The following is a 20,645-nucleotide window of genomic DNA, read 5'->3' on the forward strand; positions in this document are numbered from 1 at the left end:
AAAAATCAGGCATCTATAGAACATTATTATTAGGTTATAGACGCACTGTACTCTATGGTGTGGGTCAGCCTGGGGCTCCTCACCATATATGTTAACCAGCTGCTAAGAGTAGGTCCAGCGAGGATCCAAACAAGTCAACCTGAAAAGACCATTTGAATAGAAATAAGAATCAATGCATCCACAAACCAATATACGTGTACTAAATGTGCAGACATCACAGAGAACTGAACATTTGTATCTCAGCAGCAGGCTTAGAGCTCTTGTAGAGGATGCAGCAACGATCCAAGGGTGTAGGCTTTTATTTCAACCCCTATATAAGTAACTCAAGTCACCAGGAATGGGGCCTCCTTTGATATTTAAGCTTGTCTCTGACCTGATGGGGTGCCGCTTCTCACTAGATGGCAAGGGACAAGTCGTGGACGGTCTCGGCCTTTCCAGGAGAGAAATCCTACGTAGTTTGAGTGTCGCTAGGGACGCAGGAAGGTTCGCAGACCTCTAAATATAGCAGATTTACCATCTCTTCTGGCTAGAAGTTGAAAGGGCTAACCCCATCTGTATGGTATCTCTCGCTCCTTTAAGGCTGTCAGTAAAGGGCAGAGAGCTCTGCGGAGCTGGAGAGTCCTTCTAGAAAGATCAGTAAAGTGTCCTTAAATGTAATTGGCCCTTTTCCTTTAATCTTTCTCAAAATATCCTCCTCCTTATAGAAGTGGAGCCTGCAGATCCCATCATGTGGACGGGAAGCATTTGGGGACTTGGGACTCAGATCTAAATATTCTATTTATTTCCACAAGTTTTTCTAAAGGCCGTTTTAGGAGAGCTCTTTGTCCAGGTTCCACCTCTTCACTCAGCCCCCTGATATCGTCCAGATGAGTTAATATGTCAGAGATCTGGCTTGAGTGCGCTTGTAAAATAGTGTCATTAATGTGCATAAATATCTCATCTTGATTTTCCTCGATTTCTGTTTAACAGGCCATGGAGTCTCTGCAAAAAGAAATACAATATATAGGCCATTGTTGATGTGAGGTTCTTGAGTGGGGATGGCTCTCAAATGGGCTTTCCAGTCCCCAGCATCATTATGGACCGAGCCCGAGATGTATGGGTGAATTCTCACTAAAGGTCTGTAAAGCATCTCAAGGGAGAAACCTCAGCATTGGTAGATACCCATGCCCCCCAGACAATGTTATTGCTGATCAGTGTAGTTAGAATGATATTAGAAGAGGACTAGATTGGAGTACTACCATTTCACTTGTAATTCCCACCTCGAAAGGTCAAATACAGCCTCGCTCGACTCATCCTCTTCTTTTTGTCCGGCTCATCTTCCTATCATCTCCTACATGGCTACTACCATACCAACTAATGCTACTCATTAGGATTAGCCAATATTATATTTTAAATGGTGGGTGATAGTAAGCCTTTGTGGTTTTGTATTTTAAACAATACTGTATAAATCTGAACACTTCTCTCTATTCATGCATGATTCCTATTTGATAGGACTTCCCCACCACTTTCCTTTTGTCACCTTCATGTGATCAATTTTATAAATAAAGTTGTATTAAAATGGGAAAGTAATTAGAGATTTCTATAATGTGCTACGATGTGCAGAATGCAACATGTGTTTATTTGGCAGCACACACGATAGTATTTGAACAACAGAAATGGTTGAAAGTTTTAACTTTTGCTGAACTACAGTAATACAAAGTAATGAAGCCCAGGTTTGTAGAAGAGGTCATAAGTCATCGTAGCGTTATCTCCATAAAAGAACCAAACCACTATTAGAATCATTAAATTTATTCATTATTTAGACAATCAATGGATCATGGTGATATGTACCTGGATGTAAGGGATAAGGTCTGGACACTATAATGCGCTTTGCAGATGAAACATTCTATCTATATTGTTTAAAGAAACCCATGATACCCCTTCATGTGGAATCAGTCCACTTGGTCGAATTAGGCATTTTGTTTGTTGAGAAATACAATAAACCGCCTTAAAGTCGACTTGTGGACCTACGTGATTTTGCCACTGACAGAGCAAAAGACTGCTTTAAAACCGATCACAACTCCTCATGCTCAAACACGGGTGCTCATGAGCACGGAGTTCAAAGCCGCGGTGACTGGCAGACTGACGTGGAAAAAGAAATACACACAAGCAAACAGAGCTGGCTTGATAAAAACAGAACAATGTGTTCAAAAGATGTCCCATGCTCCACATTCCCCATTATAATGACCTCTTAAAATTTCCCAAAAAGGAAGGGCAAATTAAGAAGGGGGGAGGAGGTAGCAAAAAAAAGAAAAAAAAAATTATATATTAAACAGTGGTGCGGGTCGGAGTACTTGGTTGACGGAGGCCCAAAGTTTTGCACAACCAGCCAGCAAAATCAACTTCTTGAATTTCAGCGCGCTTAATGAATGTATGGGTCTATAGAGAAAAGAAAAGACAAGAGGTTTATACAACATATCCACAATACAGAACTATTAGGACAGGTTAACAATAAGGAAAAAACACAAAACACCAAGAAACCAGCTCACCTGTTTGCCAGACTCTCTGGAGGTGAGAAGTCAAGTATGAGAACAAATAATCCAAAGCTCACAGGCAGCAAGTTGATTTGAACTCCATAACCTTCAGTAAAACTTCAGATTTGGTCCAAATGACACTTCAACACGTTCCAAGTGCTCTCCGCACCCTTATTTATGGCACAGAGTGTGCTTGAAACACGGTGCCTCATTTGGGCCATTATGTGTCATTATGGAGCTCAAATGAAGGGATTTGCTATTTTATCTCCATTCTGGTGAGCTGGAGGCTTCGTACTTATAATCTAAGAGCTGCGATTGGAGATAAATGGCACAGACTAGTTTGGAAAACCTTTTACAAATCTATTTTCCAACTAGTTGGCGTTTACAGGTGTACATTTTTTGTTTATACTTTTTTTGACGTACATGATATCTGGTAGGGAATTCCTTATTATTAGTATTTCCCACATACACGTCGAAGCAGTTGTCCAGGCTGAGAGGAACATGCCTGCCCCCTTCTAAAATCAGCGGCACACATCCATGGGTTGTGCGTGGTTCTGCAGATGAGCTTCTTTCCGTTATTTATTTTTTATATCCTGGAAACCCTTGAAGTTGTTTTTGTTATTTGCTCGCACTTCATTTAGTTGTGAAATACATAAAGGGGTCTCTCTCCATGAAATGCCAGCGTAGCCTAAATCACTCCAATAATTTAGTGCACTTTTTGGTGTAAACTAAGCCAACTAATAGGTGGTACAAATGTAGACTAGACGGTCTTAAAAGTCACCAAATTTACCATCCAGTATGAGGCACTGCATTGAATCTGGAGATTTTTAAGACTGGTCTTAGCTTGTACTGTCTAAGGGTGCATTCAGACGACTGTATATCGCCTATATACGGCGTCTCTCTTTGCAGAGAGAGGCGGCTGGAAGAGCCGGGAGCAGTGCTCTGAGCTAGTGCCTCCTCTCCACCCCCCTGCACTATTTTCAATGAGGAGAGGCGGCACGGGGGCAGAGCTAATTCTTAGAACTTAGCCCCACCCCTGTCCTGCCTCCTCTCATTGCAAATAGTGCAGAGGAGCAGAGAGGGGGTGGAGAGGAGGCAGAAAGGGGGTGGGAGTTCCGGCCGGCATAAATACCCGGCCAATATGCGGTCGTCTGAATGCACCCTAAGGCCGGCTGCACACAAACTGATTTTTGCTACCAAATCCGTGGGCAGCGTCAGCAAGGAGGATCCGCAGCAAATACTGTTCAAAGCATGCTGTGTAAACTCGCTTTGTCATTCACACTTGTGGAAACTAATTGCAATTTCCGCAAGCGGAGGAAAAAAGTCAATGGAAGCCATCCGACCCACAGCCGATCTGCAACTGACATTGTGGATAGGCCGCAGTACCTGCGTTATTGCCTAGACACAGATAACTTTGGTCGCCAGCTGGGGTCAGAGCCGGAATCTGCTGATGGCAGCCTAACTCATATATTATTAGTACATGTATCATGGAGTTTCCTTTTATAGTCTTTTTGGATGAGACACGGCTACATCCCTTGGCCTATCAGGTGGTGCGCAGTCACTTTACACTAAAAATCATCTGGACCAGGGGTCCCCAACTCCAGTCCTCAGGGACCACCAACAGGTCATGTCTTCAGGATATCCTATAGCAAGAACACCCGTGGCAATGTCTGAGGCGCTGACAATAATTACATCAGCTGTGCAACACTGAGGAAATCCTAAAAACATGGCCTGTTGGCGGTCCCTGAGGACTGGAGGTGGGAAACACTGATCTAGACTACCAGATTTCATACATGGTTATCAAGAAGAAGAAAAAGCTGGTAAAAATGTTGGCGAGATTATGAAATGTTCAATATTTGTTTTGTAACCACATCACTTACCATCAGCATCTTCAGGTCTGCTCGCTCTGCTGGATTCTTTATAAGACTGAGGGAGACAGCATTTGTTAATAGATAATTACCACAATGGATTTGAAAACATGCCATCAATACGGGAATGAAGTGTAGCCTCAGCTTTAATTCATGGGGTTTAACTTCTTAATGCCGCAGCTATTGTGCCAAGTATGAAAGTTGGAATCCTCACTGATGGTAAGAGCAGGGCTCCAGTGCATCCTGTAGGGAGGGCAGTGGTCGTTGCACATGAACCACCAGCCTTAATAACTTCCACCTATTGTGTACTGGAAACGAGACACCCCAAAGTCCTGCTAGAGTTCTGAGTGTCTAACCACTCCACATTTTTATTCACAAATGTGTCAGTTTTCTCAGGAGGTTTTACAACCCCATATGAGACAGCTGTAAAATGTACACACTTGTCGTTCTGCTACTTCTCTTGTGTACGGTGACACCAATTACAAACATAGGAGTCCATCTTGGCTTTTGGAGACTTTTCACCCAGAGATAAATTTTAGGGCACCGTGGTATAATTGTCAATGTACTGCCAGGTCAGAATGTTAAAATTCAGCAAAAGTGACACGGCTTAAAAATATAGATACCCCCAAATTATTTTTCTGGAGGCTGTGTGCATCTAAAACCCCCATTTTATTTAAAATTGCATTTATTCCAAATTTCATCGTGTATTTGTGTTGGCCATTCAAAGGTCTCATAGCTACAGGAACTATCACATAAAACACTGTATTGTACACTCAAGGTTACGACGGGGTCCCATTTCGTTGCTTCTCTTATGTATAAGAATGCCTGATATATTTTGTGGATCTCCCTATTTTAGGGTCCCGCAGTTCGTTCTGATAAGTATATAATTTCGGGTATCAGTGTTATTTTGCAAGAGACACAAATCCTGCTACCATCCGTATAGGGGTGTGCTGGGATTTTGAAATGTATTAGGAGAAAAGATGTTTTTCCCTAAAGGTTGTGGAATACACCGTGCCATCGTGCAATTTTATTACTGGACCCTCCTATTGAATTAACCCAGTCCAAAAATTACTAGCCCGTTAGTAAATGAAGTGACCATCGTTAAAAAAAGAAGCCGTACAATAACCCTCCCTTGTGGTTCTCTAAAAATCTGGTGTGGATTTAAACTAGGATTTGATGGATTTGTAGAGCAATGAGATCTTGTATCCCTTAGTATGCTATTCTCTCTGTGTCCTCTGCACCACTTTTTTGTTGTTCTAGGTATAGGGTCTCCAGACGAAGTTCAACAAGTCGGCGGACATCTTCTGCCTCATGGCTGAATCTGAGGTCAGAAGACTGAAATAAAAGAGCTTCAAAAATGCTCTCTGGAACTAGAAAAAAAAAAAAAAAAAAAAAATAAATTGGAATTTTTGCCCAGTTGATCTGCAACCTGCATGAAGTGGATGGCTACAGGCACAGGATTTTCTTTAAACCAGATATGGCTGCAAAGCCTGATCCGATATATCCACAACACCCATGAATTTACTGTAGTCTGTGACGCAGATCTGCGTTTATGTGAGGTGACATCATGTTGTCCTTTTAACTTGTGTCTGTGCGGTCAACGGTCAACATATACACACCCTTGAGATCATTAACTTTTATTACAAAGTGGTTTCCACCACAAAGACAGAGTGATTCTTCCCTTTCAAGGCCCTTTCTGACTAGCTCCTGTGGTAAACCCCTTCCGTTTTTGCAGACTGTTCCACAAGCCCCCATCTTAGTGGCACGTAGGTGCTAATGGGGCACTGATTAAGTGTATGGCCGCCTGCAGATGGCCGGGTCAGATCCTGCTGCGAGAATTCTCATAGTGGGACCCGACCCGCGCCCCTGCAGTGAGCAGTGCGGCTCACCCGCTTCCGCATCTTCCTCTCTCTGTGATGTGCCGGCTGACGCTCAGTCAGTGCATGTGCGGAGCGGAGCCGGCACGTCAGGAGTGACATTTCTGTGCGGGTCTCTGAGAGACCAGCACAGAGAAATAGAGCATGCCGCGATTTGTGAGCCAATGACTGGAGGACGAATGAGAATTGTTCACTTTTCGTTCGTCATTCATTTGATTCAGGCATAAAACCATCGTTGGCTCGTTCACTTCTTGTTTGGTTTAAACAGCACTCATTCAGTCCCTCTAATTCGCTTATACAGGGACTAAAGGACTCTCGTTTAGACAGGCAAATGCATTGTTGGCTCCTTTAAACAAACTGCGTGAGTACGAACAAGTAAACGGTGATGTCACTCGCTTGTTCATACAAGGATTGGCTCGTGTAAAGGACCGTAAGCCCGGCATCCGACACCAAGCTTAGTATAATGTTCTCCGGCGCACGGTGCACTTAATACATGAAGAAGTATATGCCTCTTCATGTATTAAAGGGGTTGTCCCGCACCGAAACGGGTTTTTTTTTTTTCCAATAGGCCCCCCCGTTCGGCGCGAGACAAACCCAATGCAGGGGTAAAAAAAACCAAAACCGTCCAGTACTTACCCGAATCCCCGCGCTCCCGCGACTTCTTACTTACCTTAGTAAGATGGCCGCCGGGATCTTCACCCACGATGCACCGCGGATCTTCTCCCATGGTGCACCGTGGGCTCTGTGCGCTCCATTGCCGATTCCAGCCTCCTGATTGGCTGGAATCGGCACACGTGACGGGGCGGAGCTACAAGGAGCAGCTCTCCGGCACAAGCGGCCCCATTCGGAAGGGAGAAGACCGGACTGCGCAAGCGCGTCTAATCGGGCGATTAGACGCTGAAATTAGACGGCACCATGGAGACGGGGACGCTAGCAACGGAACAGGTAAGTGAATAACTTCTGTATGGCTCATAATTAATGCACAATGTACATTACAAAGTGCATTAATATGGCCATACAGAAGTGTATACCCCCACTTGCTTTCGCGGGACAACCCCTTTAAGCGCATCTCTAGCACCTCCATCCATCCTCTAAGGAATGTACACCAGGTCCGACCTGCCGTACACTCCTAGAAAAATTCACATCAGATGCTGGCGTACATTATACATAAATCTGTCAGTCTGGGGGTGAACTCGCACCCTCCCCAAAGTCCTGCCCATTGTGAAAGTATTAAGAGGATCTCTGTCACATTTGTTATTTACAGGGTTAATATTTAGTCTTACTGAGCCGTTCGGGAAGCTTGTAGTAGCAGCGTTTCATGAAGACCACGTTTAGTCATTGTATTTGTATACGTTATTTGCTTGCAATGTGCCAGAAACAAATAAAATGAGTTACCAAAGTTGTACGCCCTAGGGAACACCTATGTGATGCTCACCCCTGTCATAACCAAAATCTGCCTCATCCAGGACTCAAGGTTTTACTAACCCGGAGGAGTCCTCAAATTAGAGAACCGTGTAAAGACAAGCCCTCCTTGGTGGCTAGCTCTAGGGAGGTGAAGCACACAAGTCTCCCCTATGGGTCTAGCCCATGGGATATCAAAAAGGGAGGAAAATGTGAAAGTATTAGGATTAGAGATGAGCGAGCGTACTCTGAAAAGCACTACTCGCTCGAGTAATTTGCTTTATCCGAGTATCGCTGTGCTCGTCCCTGAAGATTCGGGTGCCGCTGCGGCTGACAGGTGAGTCGCAGCGGGGAGCAGGGGAGAGCGGGCGGGAGAGAGGGAGAGAAAGATCTCCCCTCCGTTCCTCCCCGCTCTCCCCTGCAGCTCCCCGCTCCGTGCCGGCACCCGAATCTTCAGGGACGAGCGCAGCGATACTCGGATAAAGCCAATTACTCGAGCGAGTAGTGCTTTTCCGAGTACGCTCGCTCATCTCTAATTAGGATCATTGTGATACACTTGTTATTTAAGGGTTAATATATACTGTGTACCTTCCTTACCATTTATGTACAAAGTCTTGAAAATCTCCTGTAAATATGCCAGAAGGAAGCTTAGGAGGAGGCTAAAAAAAAATAAAAAAAACATAAATAGATGATAAATACACATAATATATATATATAGCAGTATTTGACAGATTAAAGCCGTGCAGCTCAATTAATTTCAATGGGGCTTCTAAAGTTCGAGGACAAGGCCAGCTCCAGCGGTCCCACAGAAGTGAATGGAGTGGCAGAGCACAAACTTTGCTGCTGTTCCATTCAGACATGAGGGCAAGGAACCACTGTTATTATGATATGTGCAAGTTTCAGCGGCCGCCCCCTACCAGACAGTTACCATTTTAAAACGGTCATTTAATTTATTTTTTAAAATGTACAGAAAAGGAGTTTCTAAGACTTTTTGCATTGTTTTATTAGCCCATTCTGTACATCTGCTCTGCAGCGAGGAGAATGCCTTGCTAGCAGAAGACAGCGCTCCAGCTGTATCTGCAAGAATTGTGTGTGTGAAACTCAATAAAGTTTAAAAAAGTAGGCTTTTTGAACAAAGTGCTCAGCGGGAGCCGCCGTGTCTGCAGTTGTACTATACAGAACAGACACAGCTGGAGCGCCCTCTACTGCTTCTCCTATGTAGTGGGGTGAATACAGAGTTCCCTCGCAATATTCATCTAGCTCTGCAGCAGAAGAGGAGTTTAAGGAAAAGGGTACAGAGTAAGCTAATAAAACATATTGCAAAAAATGGTTAGAAATACTTATTCTGCAACATTAAAAAAATAAATAGAAACATTTATATGAAATTTAAATGATGGTTACACTTTAACCCCTTAAGGACACGGTCTATTCTAGCCATAAGGACACAATGATTTTTGGGGGATTTGCATCTCAACCTCTCATAATTTTTTCCATTGACATGGCCGTACTAATGCTAACGTTTTGTATGGCACACTAATTTGTATTAGTACCATTTTGAGGGTACATATAATGTATTATTAAATTTTTTTGGGGAGGGAGAGAAAACATTGTGTTCAATTCATTGTACAGGTCATTACAGATACATATCAAATATGTGGGATTTTTAAAAAGTTTCTATGCAAGCTGGTAAGTGTGCAAAAAGGGTAGGGCCGATAATGTCACAGAGGGAGGGAGCTTCCTCTGTGAACCCTTTACATGCCGCGATGTACATTGATCGTGGCATGTAAGGAGTTAACATCCCTGCTGTTGCATCGGGAGGCTGGCTATCAGTCACAGCCAGCTCCTGCTGCGGGATGGCGTGGGCTCACTTCTGGGCCTGCACCATCCACAGGACGTAACTTTACTTCTTGTTGCATTAAGTGCCTCCAGCCAGGACGTATATACTTCAGTCTTGTGGCATTAAGGGGTTAAATCTTGGCACAACCCCTTTAATGCAATTATAACTTAAGCACGGTAAATTATAAGCAAATTTTAATGGAGGTCATCATAATCTACTTATGTTTTGAACAGACTCCTGCAAGAAATGCTAATTAGATTTGATTTGTGAAAGTAATTAATATACAGCCACATTATTGCGTCTTACATAGGAAGTAACACTGAGAAAAGCTCATCCGAGTAAACGGCCATCAAGTGCAGAATAAAAGGATATTAACTGAAAGGCAAGTTTTCTAACTATATCTGAGGATTATTAAGGTAATAATGCCTGGGCTTGTCCATCTAGAATACCCGGGCTTGTCCATCTAGAATACCCGGGCTTGTCCATCTAGAATACCCGGGCTTGTCCATCTAGAATACCCGGGCTTGTCCATCTAGAATACCCGGGCTTGTCCATCTAGAATACCCGGGCTTGTCCATCTAGAATACCCGGGCTTGTCCATCTAGAATACCCGGGCTTGTCCATCTAGAATACCCGGGCTTGTCCATCTAGAATACCCGGGCTTGTCCATCTAGAATACCCGGGCTTGTCCATCTAGAATACCCGGGCTTGTCCATCTAGAATACCCGGGCTTGTCCATCTAGAATACCCGGGCTTGTCCATCTAGAATACCCGGGCTTGTCCATCTAGAATACCCGGGCTTGTCCATCTAGAATACCCGTGGTTACGACAGCCTTAAAAGGGCTTGTATAGATTTTACAAAAAATAAACTTTTATAGGTTGATAACCGTGAAAAATCCACAGGTGCTCGACAGTCCCCTGGCTGTGTACGCCAACACTGGCTGAAGCGATGGCAAGCTACGACATACCATACTTGCTGAGAGCAATATCCAGCGTTTGGCACATACTGCCACATCATACCATCAGTCAATGTAAACACACAGCATCAGGAGACCATGGACCGGGCCGGAATGTAAAGGTGAATATGTATGTGTGTGGAGGAACGGTTTGCATTAATAGCTGGGATAACCCAATTAAATCTAGATTCAAGTGCCGTTTATGAGAAAGCAGGATGGAAGGTAGCGTAGAAAAAGATGCATGTCAACCTATAAGACACGGATAAGCCCATCACAAACAAGTTAACCCCTTAGTGACCGGGCGTTTTTTAGCTTTTTTCCATTTTTGCTTTTTCCTACTCCCTTTTAAAAAAAATCGTAGCTCCTTTATTTATCCATCGACGTCGCTGTATGAGGGCTTGTTGTTGTTTTTTGCGGGACGAGTTGTATTTTTCAATGGCACTATTTATTGTACCATATAATGTACTGAAAAACTTTTTAAAAATTCTTAGCGGAGAGAAATGGAAAAAAAACAACATTCCACCATCTTTCGGTGCGTCCTGTTTCTACGACGCACAAACTGCAACAAAAACGACCTGATACTTTTATTCTATGGGTCGGTACGATTACTACGATACCAAACTTGTATAGTATTGTTTTTGCTGTAGTACTTGTATTTTTTTTTTTTTAAGATATTAAATTTTTTTCAATTATTTTCTGCGGTCATTTTGTGCGCGCAATAACTTTTATTTTTCCGTCGACGTAGTTGAGCAAGGGCTCATTTTTTGCGGGATGTCCTGAAGTTTCCGATAGTATCAATTTGGAATACATACAACTTTTTGATCGCTTTTTATTGCGTTTTTTCTGGGAGACAGGGTAACTAAAAAAATGCATTTCTGGCGTTCTTTATTTTTTTTTCGGACGACGTTCACCGTGCAGAAAAAATAATGCGCTACTTTGATAGATCGGACTTTTACGGACGCGTCGATACCAAATACATATATTTATTTTATGATTTTGATTTTTTAATACTAGATATGGCAAAAGGGGGGCGATTTAAACTTTTATTTTTATTTTACAATTTAAAAAACTTTATTGATCTTTTTTTTTTACTTTACTTTGAAGTCCCCCTGGGGGACTTTAACATGCGATGCTTTGATCGCTCCTGAAGTATGACGTAATGCTATAGCATTACATCATACTGCTTTTTTACAGGCAGTCTATGAAGCCACCCTGTGTGGATGGCTTGATAGGCAGTCTGCTAAGGCAGCCCTGGGGCCATTCATTAGGCCCCCGGCTGCCATGACACCTGCACGGATCCCCCGATCTCACCGCGGGGTGGCCGTGCGGGACCCACAAACAGCGTTCGGGGGATTTAAATGCCGCTGTCAGAATTGACAGCGGCATTCAAAGGGTTAATAGCCGCGATCGGCCGAACGGCCGAGCGCGGCTATTGCCCGCGGGTGTCAGCTGTAATAAACAGCTGACGCCCGCGCTGTATGGAGGGAGATAGCGGCACTGCCTCCCTCCATACACGTCCTGCAGCTGCAAGACGTAAAAACACTATGGCCCGGTCGTTAAGGGGTTATGGATCAAGGGATTTGTAGTAAGTTTTGGAAGGCAAGAACATGAGCATCCTATAGTTCACACTACCCAATGATCAAATACTTAGTGAACTTTACTGCTTTTCTCCAAAAGTACAAAGTTCATAAAGAGGAAACACCTACACAGACATTTTTTTAATTGCCTATTAGTCTCCTGCACTGATGAGCATTTACAATATTATGCACATGTATCCCAAGGACACTTACCTCATTTACAATGTAATCCAACAGCTCGAATATAGCCATAGCTGGCCGGCTATCCATGCAATGACCTGTAGGTAAAGAGGAGGTGAAGGGTCGTGTGAGGAAAGGGTTGGGTTTTTTTTCTTAGGATAATGGCAACATTAACCCCTTAGTGACGAAGCCTGTTTGCGCCTTAGTGACGGAGCCAAATTTTGGAAATCTGACATGCGTCGTTCAACGTAGCATAACTCCGTAAAGGCTCTACATATCCCAGTGATTCTGACATTGTTTTTTCGCCACATGTTGTACTTCATTTTGGTTGTAAAAAGAGACCGATATAATTTGTATATATCTATTAAAAGTACCAATATTGGAAAGATTTTGAAAAAAATTGACATTTTTTCAAATTTTCAACTGTAATATCTCAAATATGTGCAATCATACTGTACAAATTTTTGATAAGATATATATTTCCATCTGGTTACTTTATTCTGAATGCACACTTTAAAAACTTGTGTTTTTTTTTAACCATTTAGAGGACGTACAAATTTAACATTACTTTTCCGCATTTTGAGGAGCACTTTGTTTTCCTGCACCAAGCCAAGTTTGCAAAGGCTCATGAGTGTCAGAATAATAGACACCCCCCCAAATGACCCCATTTTAAAAACTACACCCCTTAATGTATTCACTGAGGGGTGCCATGAGTATTTTGACCCCACCAGTTTTTTTCAGGAATTAATTCAATTTAGAGGAGAAAAAATAAAATTTCATAGTTTTGCAAATATGTCATTTTAAAGACATATTTTTTTTCCTATATTGCCCATGAAAATGAGGATTTACACCCCAAAATGGATACCCCCGTTTCTCCCGTGTTCAGAAACATGCCCATTGTGGCCCTAATCTTATGGCTGTATGCACAACGGGGCCCAAAATGAAAAGAGTAGTCGGTGTCTTTCAGAACTTAAATTTTGCTTGAAGGCGTTTTAGGCCCTATAGCACACTTGTAGAGCTCTTGAGCGGCAAAAACCAAAGAGAACCCCCACAAATGACCCCGTTTTGAAAACTAGACCCCTTAATGAATTTATCTAGGGGTGTACTGCCCATTTTGACCCCACAGTTTTTGAATGAATTCAAGCAAAGCAAAAGGAAAAAAAATTATTTTCGTTTTTTTGGCAATTCTGTCGTTTTAAAAACTGCTTTTTTGGTACAGCACACATATGAATGAAGACTTGCACCCCAAAATGGATACCCCTGTTTGTCCCGTGTTCAGAGACATACCCATTGTGGCCCTAATCTTTTGTCTGGATGCACAACGGGGCCCAAAATGAAAGAAGTAGTCGGTGGCTTTCAGAACAGGAATTTAGCATGAAGGTGATTTAGGCCCCATTGCCCACTTGTAGAGCCCTTGAGCGGCCAAAACGACAGAGAACCCCCACAAATGACCCCATTTTGAAAACTAGACCCCTTAACAAATTCATCTAGGGGTGTACTGTGTATTTTAACCCTACAATTTTTGCATAAATCTAAGCAAAGCAGTAGGAAAAAATTAAAATTTTCATTTTTTTGGCATTTGTATCAATTTAAAAACTGTTTTTTTTGTACAGCACACATAGGAATGAAGACTTTCACCCCAAAATGGATCCCCCTGTTTGTCCCGTGTTCAGAAATATACCCCTTGTGGCCCTAATCTACTTACAGGACACATGGCTAGGCCTATAATGGAAGGAACACCTGTTGGACTTTAGGGTACAACGGAATAAATTCCAGGCCCCATTGCCCACTTGTAGAGCCATTGAGCGTCCAAAACGCTAGAGAACCCCCTCAAATGACCCCATTTTAAAAACTAGACCCCTTAATGAATTCATCTAGGGGTGTACTGTGTATTTTGACCCCACAGTATTTGAATAAATCTAACCAAAGCAGAAGGAAAAAAATTACGTTTTTCATTTTTTGGGCAATTTTGTCAATTTAAAAACTGGGTTTTTTGTACAGTGTACATAGGAATGAAGACATTCACCCCAAAATGGATCCCCCCGTTTGTCCCGTGTTCAAAAACATACCCATTGTGGCCCTAATCTACTTATAGGACACATGGTTAGGCCTGTAATGCAGGGAACACCTGTTGGATTGCAGGGCACAACTGAATGAATCCCAGGCCCCATTGTTCATTTGTACGGAATAAAAATTGACTCCCTAAAAATCCCCCTCCCCCCCTCCGCTCCCACACACTCCGCTCCCACACTCCGCTCCCACACACTCCGCTCCCTTTTCGGCGTTCCCCAAATCTTAGATAAAAGTAATAATGTGAACTGTGTGGTATTTCCGAAGACAGGGGTAATTCCGAAGGCTGGTTGGGATGGGTATATGGGGCAATAAAACCGTGTATCCCCCCTCCTCTCATGCTTTTTGGGGGTATTTCGTGACCTGGGGTATAAAAAGTGGCGCTCTGTGAGTCTCCGTAAGCTTGATGAGGTGCGGCGGTCTCGCACAGAAGACGCTCAACAAGCTGCTCCTGGAACTGCAGGAAGGCGAGCGTTCCCGGGGCTTCTTGTAAATTACGTATTACAGGTAGCGCTCTGGATAACGCCGGGCTCACGCAGCCGTAGGTGGAATCCGCTTGCGGAGGCCCGCAGCGGATCCCAGCTGTGACCCTGCGTACGGCCGCCTATTGTACTGCGCATAACTGCCTACTCACACAGGCGGTCATTCGCAGTACTTTTTTAAAATTTGTATTTCCCGCACCGTCGCTTAGCGATGACACGGGTACCCGCAGCCCATATACAATGTAGTTGCGTATGGGCAGCGGGTATATCCACGACCATGGAGCACAATGGGCTCTATGTTGCGGATATCCGCGGTAAAATAGAACCTGCTGCGTTCTCTTTTCTGCGAGTGGATTACACAATTCCAACCCACTAATGTGAGCGGAATTGTGTAATCCAATGCGATTGATCTGCGTATCAGACGCATGCGGAATCCGTAATTCCTATCCGGTCATGTGAGACCGGCCAAAGGTGGATCGCTACCTTTTTTTTCACGCGACCAGGGACCGCTCAACGAGGCCACCCGTCACTGCCCCAGGCTCTTGGTGACCGTTGGTCACTGGGAGCAAGGAGATTTTAAATTTCCTGTGCTCGCCGACTCCTGCGCATGTGTTCGCTGTTTTGCCGGCGGTCGCATGCGCAGGATCCGGGAAAGTTCACGGAGGAAGATCGCGTTGGGGTGCAAATACGGAGGCCTCTGGTAAAAAGTTTCATCTCCTCTCACCGATCGCATCGGTGAGGGGAGATGAAGCTTCACCTTTTTTTTACTTTTACGTGATCGCCATTATCCATTGTATAACGGCGAACACGTGATCAGGAACCGCTCACCGCGGCCCCCTGTGAAATCTCCAGGCTCTCGGCTAAGCTTTGTAGCCAGGAGCAGGGAGATTTTAAATTATCCTGGCAATCCACGGCTTTTGCGCATGCGTCCGCCATTTTGGCGACGGGCGCGTGCGCAGAAGCTGGGGTAAGGTCCGCGGATAAATCCGCGGGCCTTAGGTACATTATATCATCCTCCCTCACGGATATGATCCGTGGGGGAAGATGAAACGCAAGCTTTAACTTTTTTTTAACTTTTGAAAACTTTTTAAAACTTTTTTTTTTACTTTACATGATCACTGTCATCCATTGGATGACAGTGATCATGTCCCCGGTATAATCTCTCTGTTCCTGGCTACACATGGCAGCCAAGAGCAGAGGGATTTTAAATTTCCCGGGGCTCGAGCCCGTCTGCGCACGCGCCCGATGTCAATCATCGGGCGCGCATGCGCAGACGGGGATTCGGGTCCTGGGACATCAGGGAGGACTTAGGTGAGTATTTTCACCTCCCCTCATGGATCCGATCCATGAGGGGAGGTGAAACTGACTTTTTTTTTTTTTTTTAACTTTTTCGCGATCGCCGCTATCCAATGGATAGCGGCAATCGCGTGCCCGGGGACCGCTGTAAGCGGTCCCCGGTAACACCTCCTGGTTCCCGATTACCTTCAGGAGCCAGGAGATTTCAAATTTGCCGGGGGCTCCCGGGATTCTGCACATGCGCCTGACGTCATCATCTGGTACGCATGCGCAGAAGACCGCCGGCGGGTCTGGGAAGATCTCCGGGGGACACCGCCGACAAGCCAGGTAAGAATTTTCAGCTGCTCCGATGGATCCGATCCATCAGGGCAGCTGAATATCTAAACTTTTTACGCACTTTACTTTTTTGCGATTGGCGCTATCCATTGGATAGCGCCGATCGCAATGCCGGGGGGACTGCCCGCATCCTGGGATGACAGCTCCATGCTGTCGGCTACCTGCAGGCACCGACAGCATGGAGCTGTCACGTCCTCAGGCAAGTGGGCATCAATCCAAAGAGGATGCATAAAACTACGTCCTCTAGGATTAAAGCCCACTTACTGAGGACGTAGTTTCCCGATGGGGCAGTCGTTAAGGGGTTAAACAAGAGTTCAAGAACACCATGAACATACACAAGCCAACCTACCACTTATTGGTCTCCCAGGAGGCCTTGGACGGGGGGAAATGCTCTGGGACTCTCCATCAGCTCCATCCAATATAGGGCGCCCGAATATGGCTTCTAGCTCCTTACCGTCTGGTGGTGGTATAGGATATCTTCCTATTGAAAGCTCCACCAATGACAGACCCATGCTCCAGATGTCTGACTGTACAGAGTAATGGGTGCCTTGCAAGCGTTCTGGCTAAACGGGGGGAAAAAAAAGGCAGAGATGCTAGTTCCATTTGAGAAGGTTTAATGTAACAAGCTGTGCATGCACACATTATACTACTGTAGATGCATAGTGGGTATAGGTTCATGTATACATAGGAGTTCTGTCTGCCCAATCAAGCTCTTGTATTGAGAGGAACCCATACTTACAGACATATAGGACCTGGTGCCCACAAAAGAGTTGGCCATGGAGTCTATGAGTTGCCCACTGACGCCAAAGTCACACAGTTTGATCTCCCCTCGGGAATTCACCAGTATGTTAGATGGTTTGACGTCTAAACACAAAGTCAACAACTTTCAATATAATAAATGGACTGAAAAGCAAAGGAGTCCGCTATACATTTTTAGACATTAAATCAAATTTTATAACAGATCTTTATTTTTTTCTTCCTTACCATTTCACCGAATTGAGCATCTCAGAAAAATGAACCTTTAAAAGGAACATTCTGGTCAACAGTGAAAAGTCCACCGCACACGGTGTTCAGGCGCGTTTCCTACTTTAAGATTTTAACCTGGTACCAGTCATATTAAGGCTGGATTCAGACGAACGTATATTGGCTCGGTTTTCACGCCGAGCCGAAATACAGCGTCTCTCTCTGCAGGGGGGGAGCCTGGAAGAGCCAGAAGCAGTGCTCTGAGCTCCCACCCCCTCTCTGCCACCTCTCCACCCCTCTGCACTATTTGCAATGAGGGGAGGCGGGGTGGGGGCAGGGCTAATTCTCGGAACTTAGCCCCACCCCCGTCCATTGCAAATAGTGCAGAGGGGCGGAGAGGGGGTGGAGAGGAGGTGGAGAGGGGGCGGGAGCTCAGTTCCTGCTCCTGGCTGTTCCATCCTCTCCCCCCCTGCAGACAAGGACACCGTATATCGGCTCGGCGTGAAAACCGAGCCGATCTACGGTCGTCTGAATCCACCCTAAAACTGTAAAAACACTTCTGAATTAAAAATACTGACATTCAGGTTTAAAGTACATATATTTGTGGTACAACTCAGATGTCCAAAATGGTACCAATAAAAACTACAGTTCGCCTCGCAAAAAATAAGCCCTCAGAGCTCCGTCCATAGAAAAATATAAAAGTTACAGGACTTTAAATGCAGCGATTTTAAAAAAAAAACATTTCCAAAAAAAGGGTTTTTATTGCAGAAAAGTGGAAAAAACCTTAAAAGTAAGAATTTTCGTATTGTAACCGTACCGACCCGCAGAAAAAAAAATGGATTGTGTCATTTATGCTGCATGATTAACACTGTAAAAAAATAAAATAAAAAAAAATCTATGGCAGAATGGATGCATTTTCTCTCCCTATCATAAAAAGAAAATAATAAAAGTTTTACAATATAGTCAAATGTACCCAAAAGTGGCAACAAAAACTACAGTTCGCATGCAAAAAACAAGCCGACGGAAAAATAAAAAAAAATTATGACTTGAAAAATGGAGAAGAAAATCCGACAAAAATCTTTGCGTCCTTAAGCCCAAAATAGGCCGCGTCATTAAGGGGTTAATGTTTTATTTATATATTTCTAAAAATCTTAAATATCTCTCACACACAAAAAACTGATTGGTGGGAATCCCAAGTAGTGGAATCTCCGCCAATCACTTATTGATGATTTATTTGTATAATTTTTTTACAAGGTTTTTATTGTGCAAAAACAGTAAAAAAAAATTATTTATATTAAACACAGCTCTCTAAAAAAAAAGCTATCATGTGGCTATCACACAGAAAGTAATGGCTCCTGGAATGAGACGATTTTTTGATTATTAAGGCCCAAAAAGGCTGAATTTATTAGTTTTTTTAGAATGACTCTTTAAACATTTAATTACCTCTGTGCATGATCTGGTGTTTTTCTCTCAGGTAAGCAAGCCCCCGAAGAACTGCAATGCTTACTTTTCCTAGAATTTCCTCTGGTATACGTCGGGCTTCTTTAAGAACTTGGTCAAGAGATCCTCCGTCCTGTTGGCAGACATTGCATTATAGTGGAAATACTGAATAAGGGTTTAAAACCAACACAAGCTTCATTCATGAAAACTAGTACAAAGCAGTAGTAGTAAAGTAGATTCTAACTACCAAAAACATTAAGCCTTTTTTATTAACTACTAAAAACAATGAAAATAAGTTGCTAGAACCCAACTGGTGCCGGAGGCCCTTACAGGGCCAGTCAAAGGTTTGGGGACGCCTTGTCATTCGGAGCCTTTTTTCTTTCTTATGCTTTACATTGCAGATATGAAAACTCTAAAGGAACACATATGGAATTAAGTAGCAAATAAAGTAACCGTTAAACAAGAAGGTTTTATATTGTAAATTATTCACCTTTTGCTTTGATGACAACTTTACATTCTCTCAGCTACATGGTGCCCACCTGGAATGGGCAGAGCACTAGTTGGTGCTTTAAAGGGGTTGTCCCGAGGCAGCAAGTGGGTCTATACACTTCTGTATGGCCATAATAATGCACTTTGTAATGTACATCGTGCATTAATTATGAGCCATACAGAAGTTATAAAAAGTTTTTTACTTACCTGCTCCGTTGCTGGCGTCCTCGTCTCCATGGTGCCGACTAATTTTTGGCCTCCGATGGCCAAATTAGCCGCGCTTGCGCAGTCTGGGTCTTCAGCAGTCTTCTATGGAGCCGCTCGTTCCAGAGAGCGGCTCCGTGTAGCTCCGCCCCGTCACGTGCCGATTCCAGCCAATCAGGAGGCTGGAATCGGCAGTGGACCGCACAGAAGAGCTGCGGTCCACGAAGACAGAGGATCCCGGCGGCCATCTTCAGCAGGTGAGTATGAAGACGCCGGACCGCCGGGATTCAGGTAAGCGCTGTGCGGGTGGTTTTTTTAACCCCTGCATCGGGGTTGTCTCGCGCCGAACGGGGGGGGGGGGGTTTAAAAAAAAAAAAAACCCGTTTCGGCGCGGGACATCTCCTTTAAGTTAAGATAGGTTGTGTATCACCTGAACTAAATCCTTGGCCTTCAAAGGAGTCCTTGGAATTCTGGAGCTGAAAAAGCGGCAAGCAGGTTGAACAGAATAGCCTATAGCGTAATTTGAAGAGATGACCTCGTGAACCCAGGTGAGATGTAGGTAAGCCAAGCCTTCCCAGAGAAAGTCATGCGCCCACCCTGCATGAATTGAGTCGGGCCACCCTTCACGTGGAAGATAACCAAGGGCTGAGGTGACACCAGGAGGCTCTTGTGATGTTTTCTTACTATCTGAGCTAAGGGGAGGAAGGTGTGGGAAAGGTGTGGGGTCCAAAGCAGTAAAATTGAGATCTTTTCTTCTGTAGAGCTCTCGCACGCCTGGACCCGTTTTGTGGCAGGTGGGAACATTTTCCACAAGTGGCATCAGAGATGATCTCATTCAGTCTGGACAGAAGTCTTCAGCCAACAAAAAGAAATGCTTGTTGAGGACCTTTTAAAGGAAGCATCTGTGACCCAGGTTTTTAAGCATAAAGGTGTAGCTTGTGGCTACCAAAGCAACCGAGGCACAAGCTAAGAGTCTGCCCGGATCTAGCGTCACAGATAAACTTCCCCGCTTGGTTTATCTGATGTGCAAGGTCTACCAATACTTCCAGCGAAGAAACAGACTGAACACCTCTGCGTAGTTTTGCCCATTCGGTAGTTGCCTTGCTGACCCAGGTAGAGGCGAAGGCTGGCATCAGCGCTAAACCCACTGACTCAA

At 44.2% G+C, this 20,645-nt stretch overlaps 1 protein-coding gene across 2 annotated transcripts in view; it reads right to left on the reverse strand.

Annotated features, from left to right (window-relative positions):
- Positions 1–1,772: 1,772 nt before the first annotated feature.
- Positions 1,773–20,645, reverse strand: part of MAP2K2 (mitogen-activated protein kinase kinase 2) — a 39,706-nt gene continuing 20,833 nt past the window's right edge. For both annotated transcript variants that reach the window (XM_066574431.1, XM_066574430.1), the window contains exons 5-11: positions 18,800–18,929; positions 17,133–17,257; positions 16,743–16,956; positions 12,243–12,307; positions 8,257–8,318; positions 4,394–4,439; positions 1,773–2,418 (exon numbers count right to left, since the gene is read on the reverse strand). In XM_066574431.1, the coding sequence (XP_066430528.1) occupies positions 2,308–2,418; positions 4,394–4,439; positions 8,257–8,318; positions 12,243–12,307; positions 16,743–16,956; positions 17,133–17,257; positions 18,800–18,929 (753 nt within the window). In that variant the 3' untranslated portion in view covers positions 1,773–2,307. The remainder of the gene's footprint in view (positions 2,419–4,393; positions 4,440–8,256; positions 8,319–12,242; positions 12,308–16,742; positions 16,957–17,132; positions 17,258–18,799; positions 18,930–20,645) is intronic.

The sequence above is a fragment of the Eleutherodactylus coqui genome, chromosome 7 (assembly GCF_035609145.1).
Source record: "Eleutherodactylus coqui strain aEleCoq1 chromosome 7, aEleCoq1.hap1, whole genome shotgun sequence".
In the NCBI taxonomy this organism is placed as follows: Eukaryota; Metazoa; Chordata; class Amphibia; order Anura; family Eleutherodactylidae; genus Eleutherodactylus; species Eleutherodactylus coqui.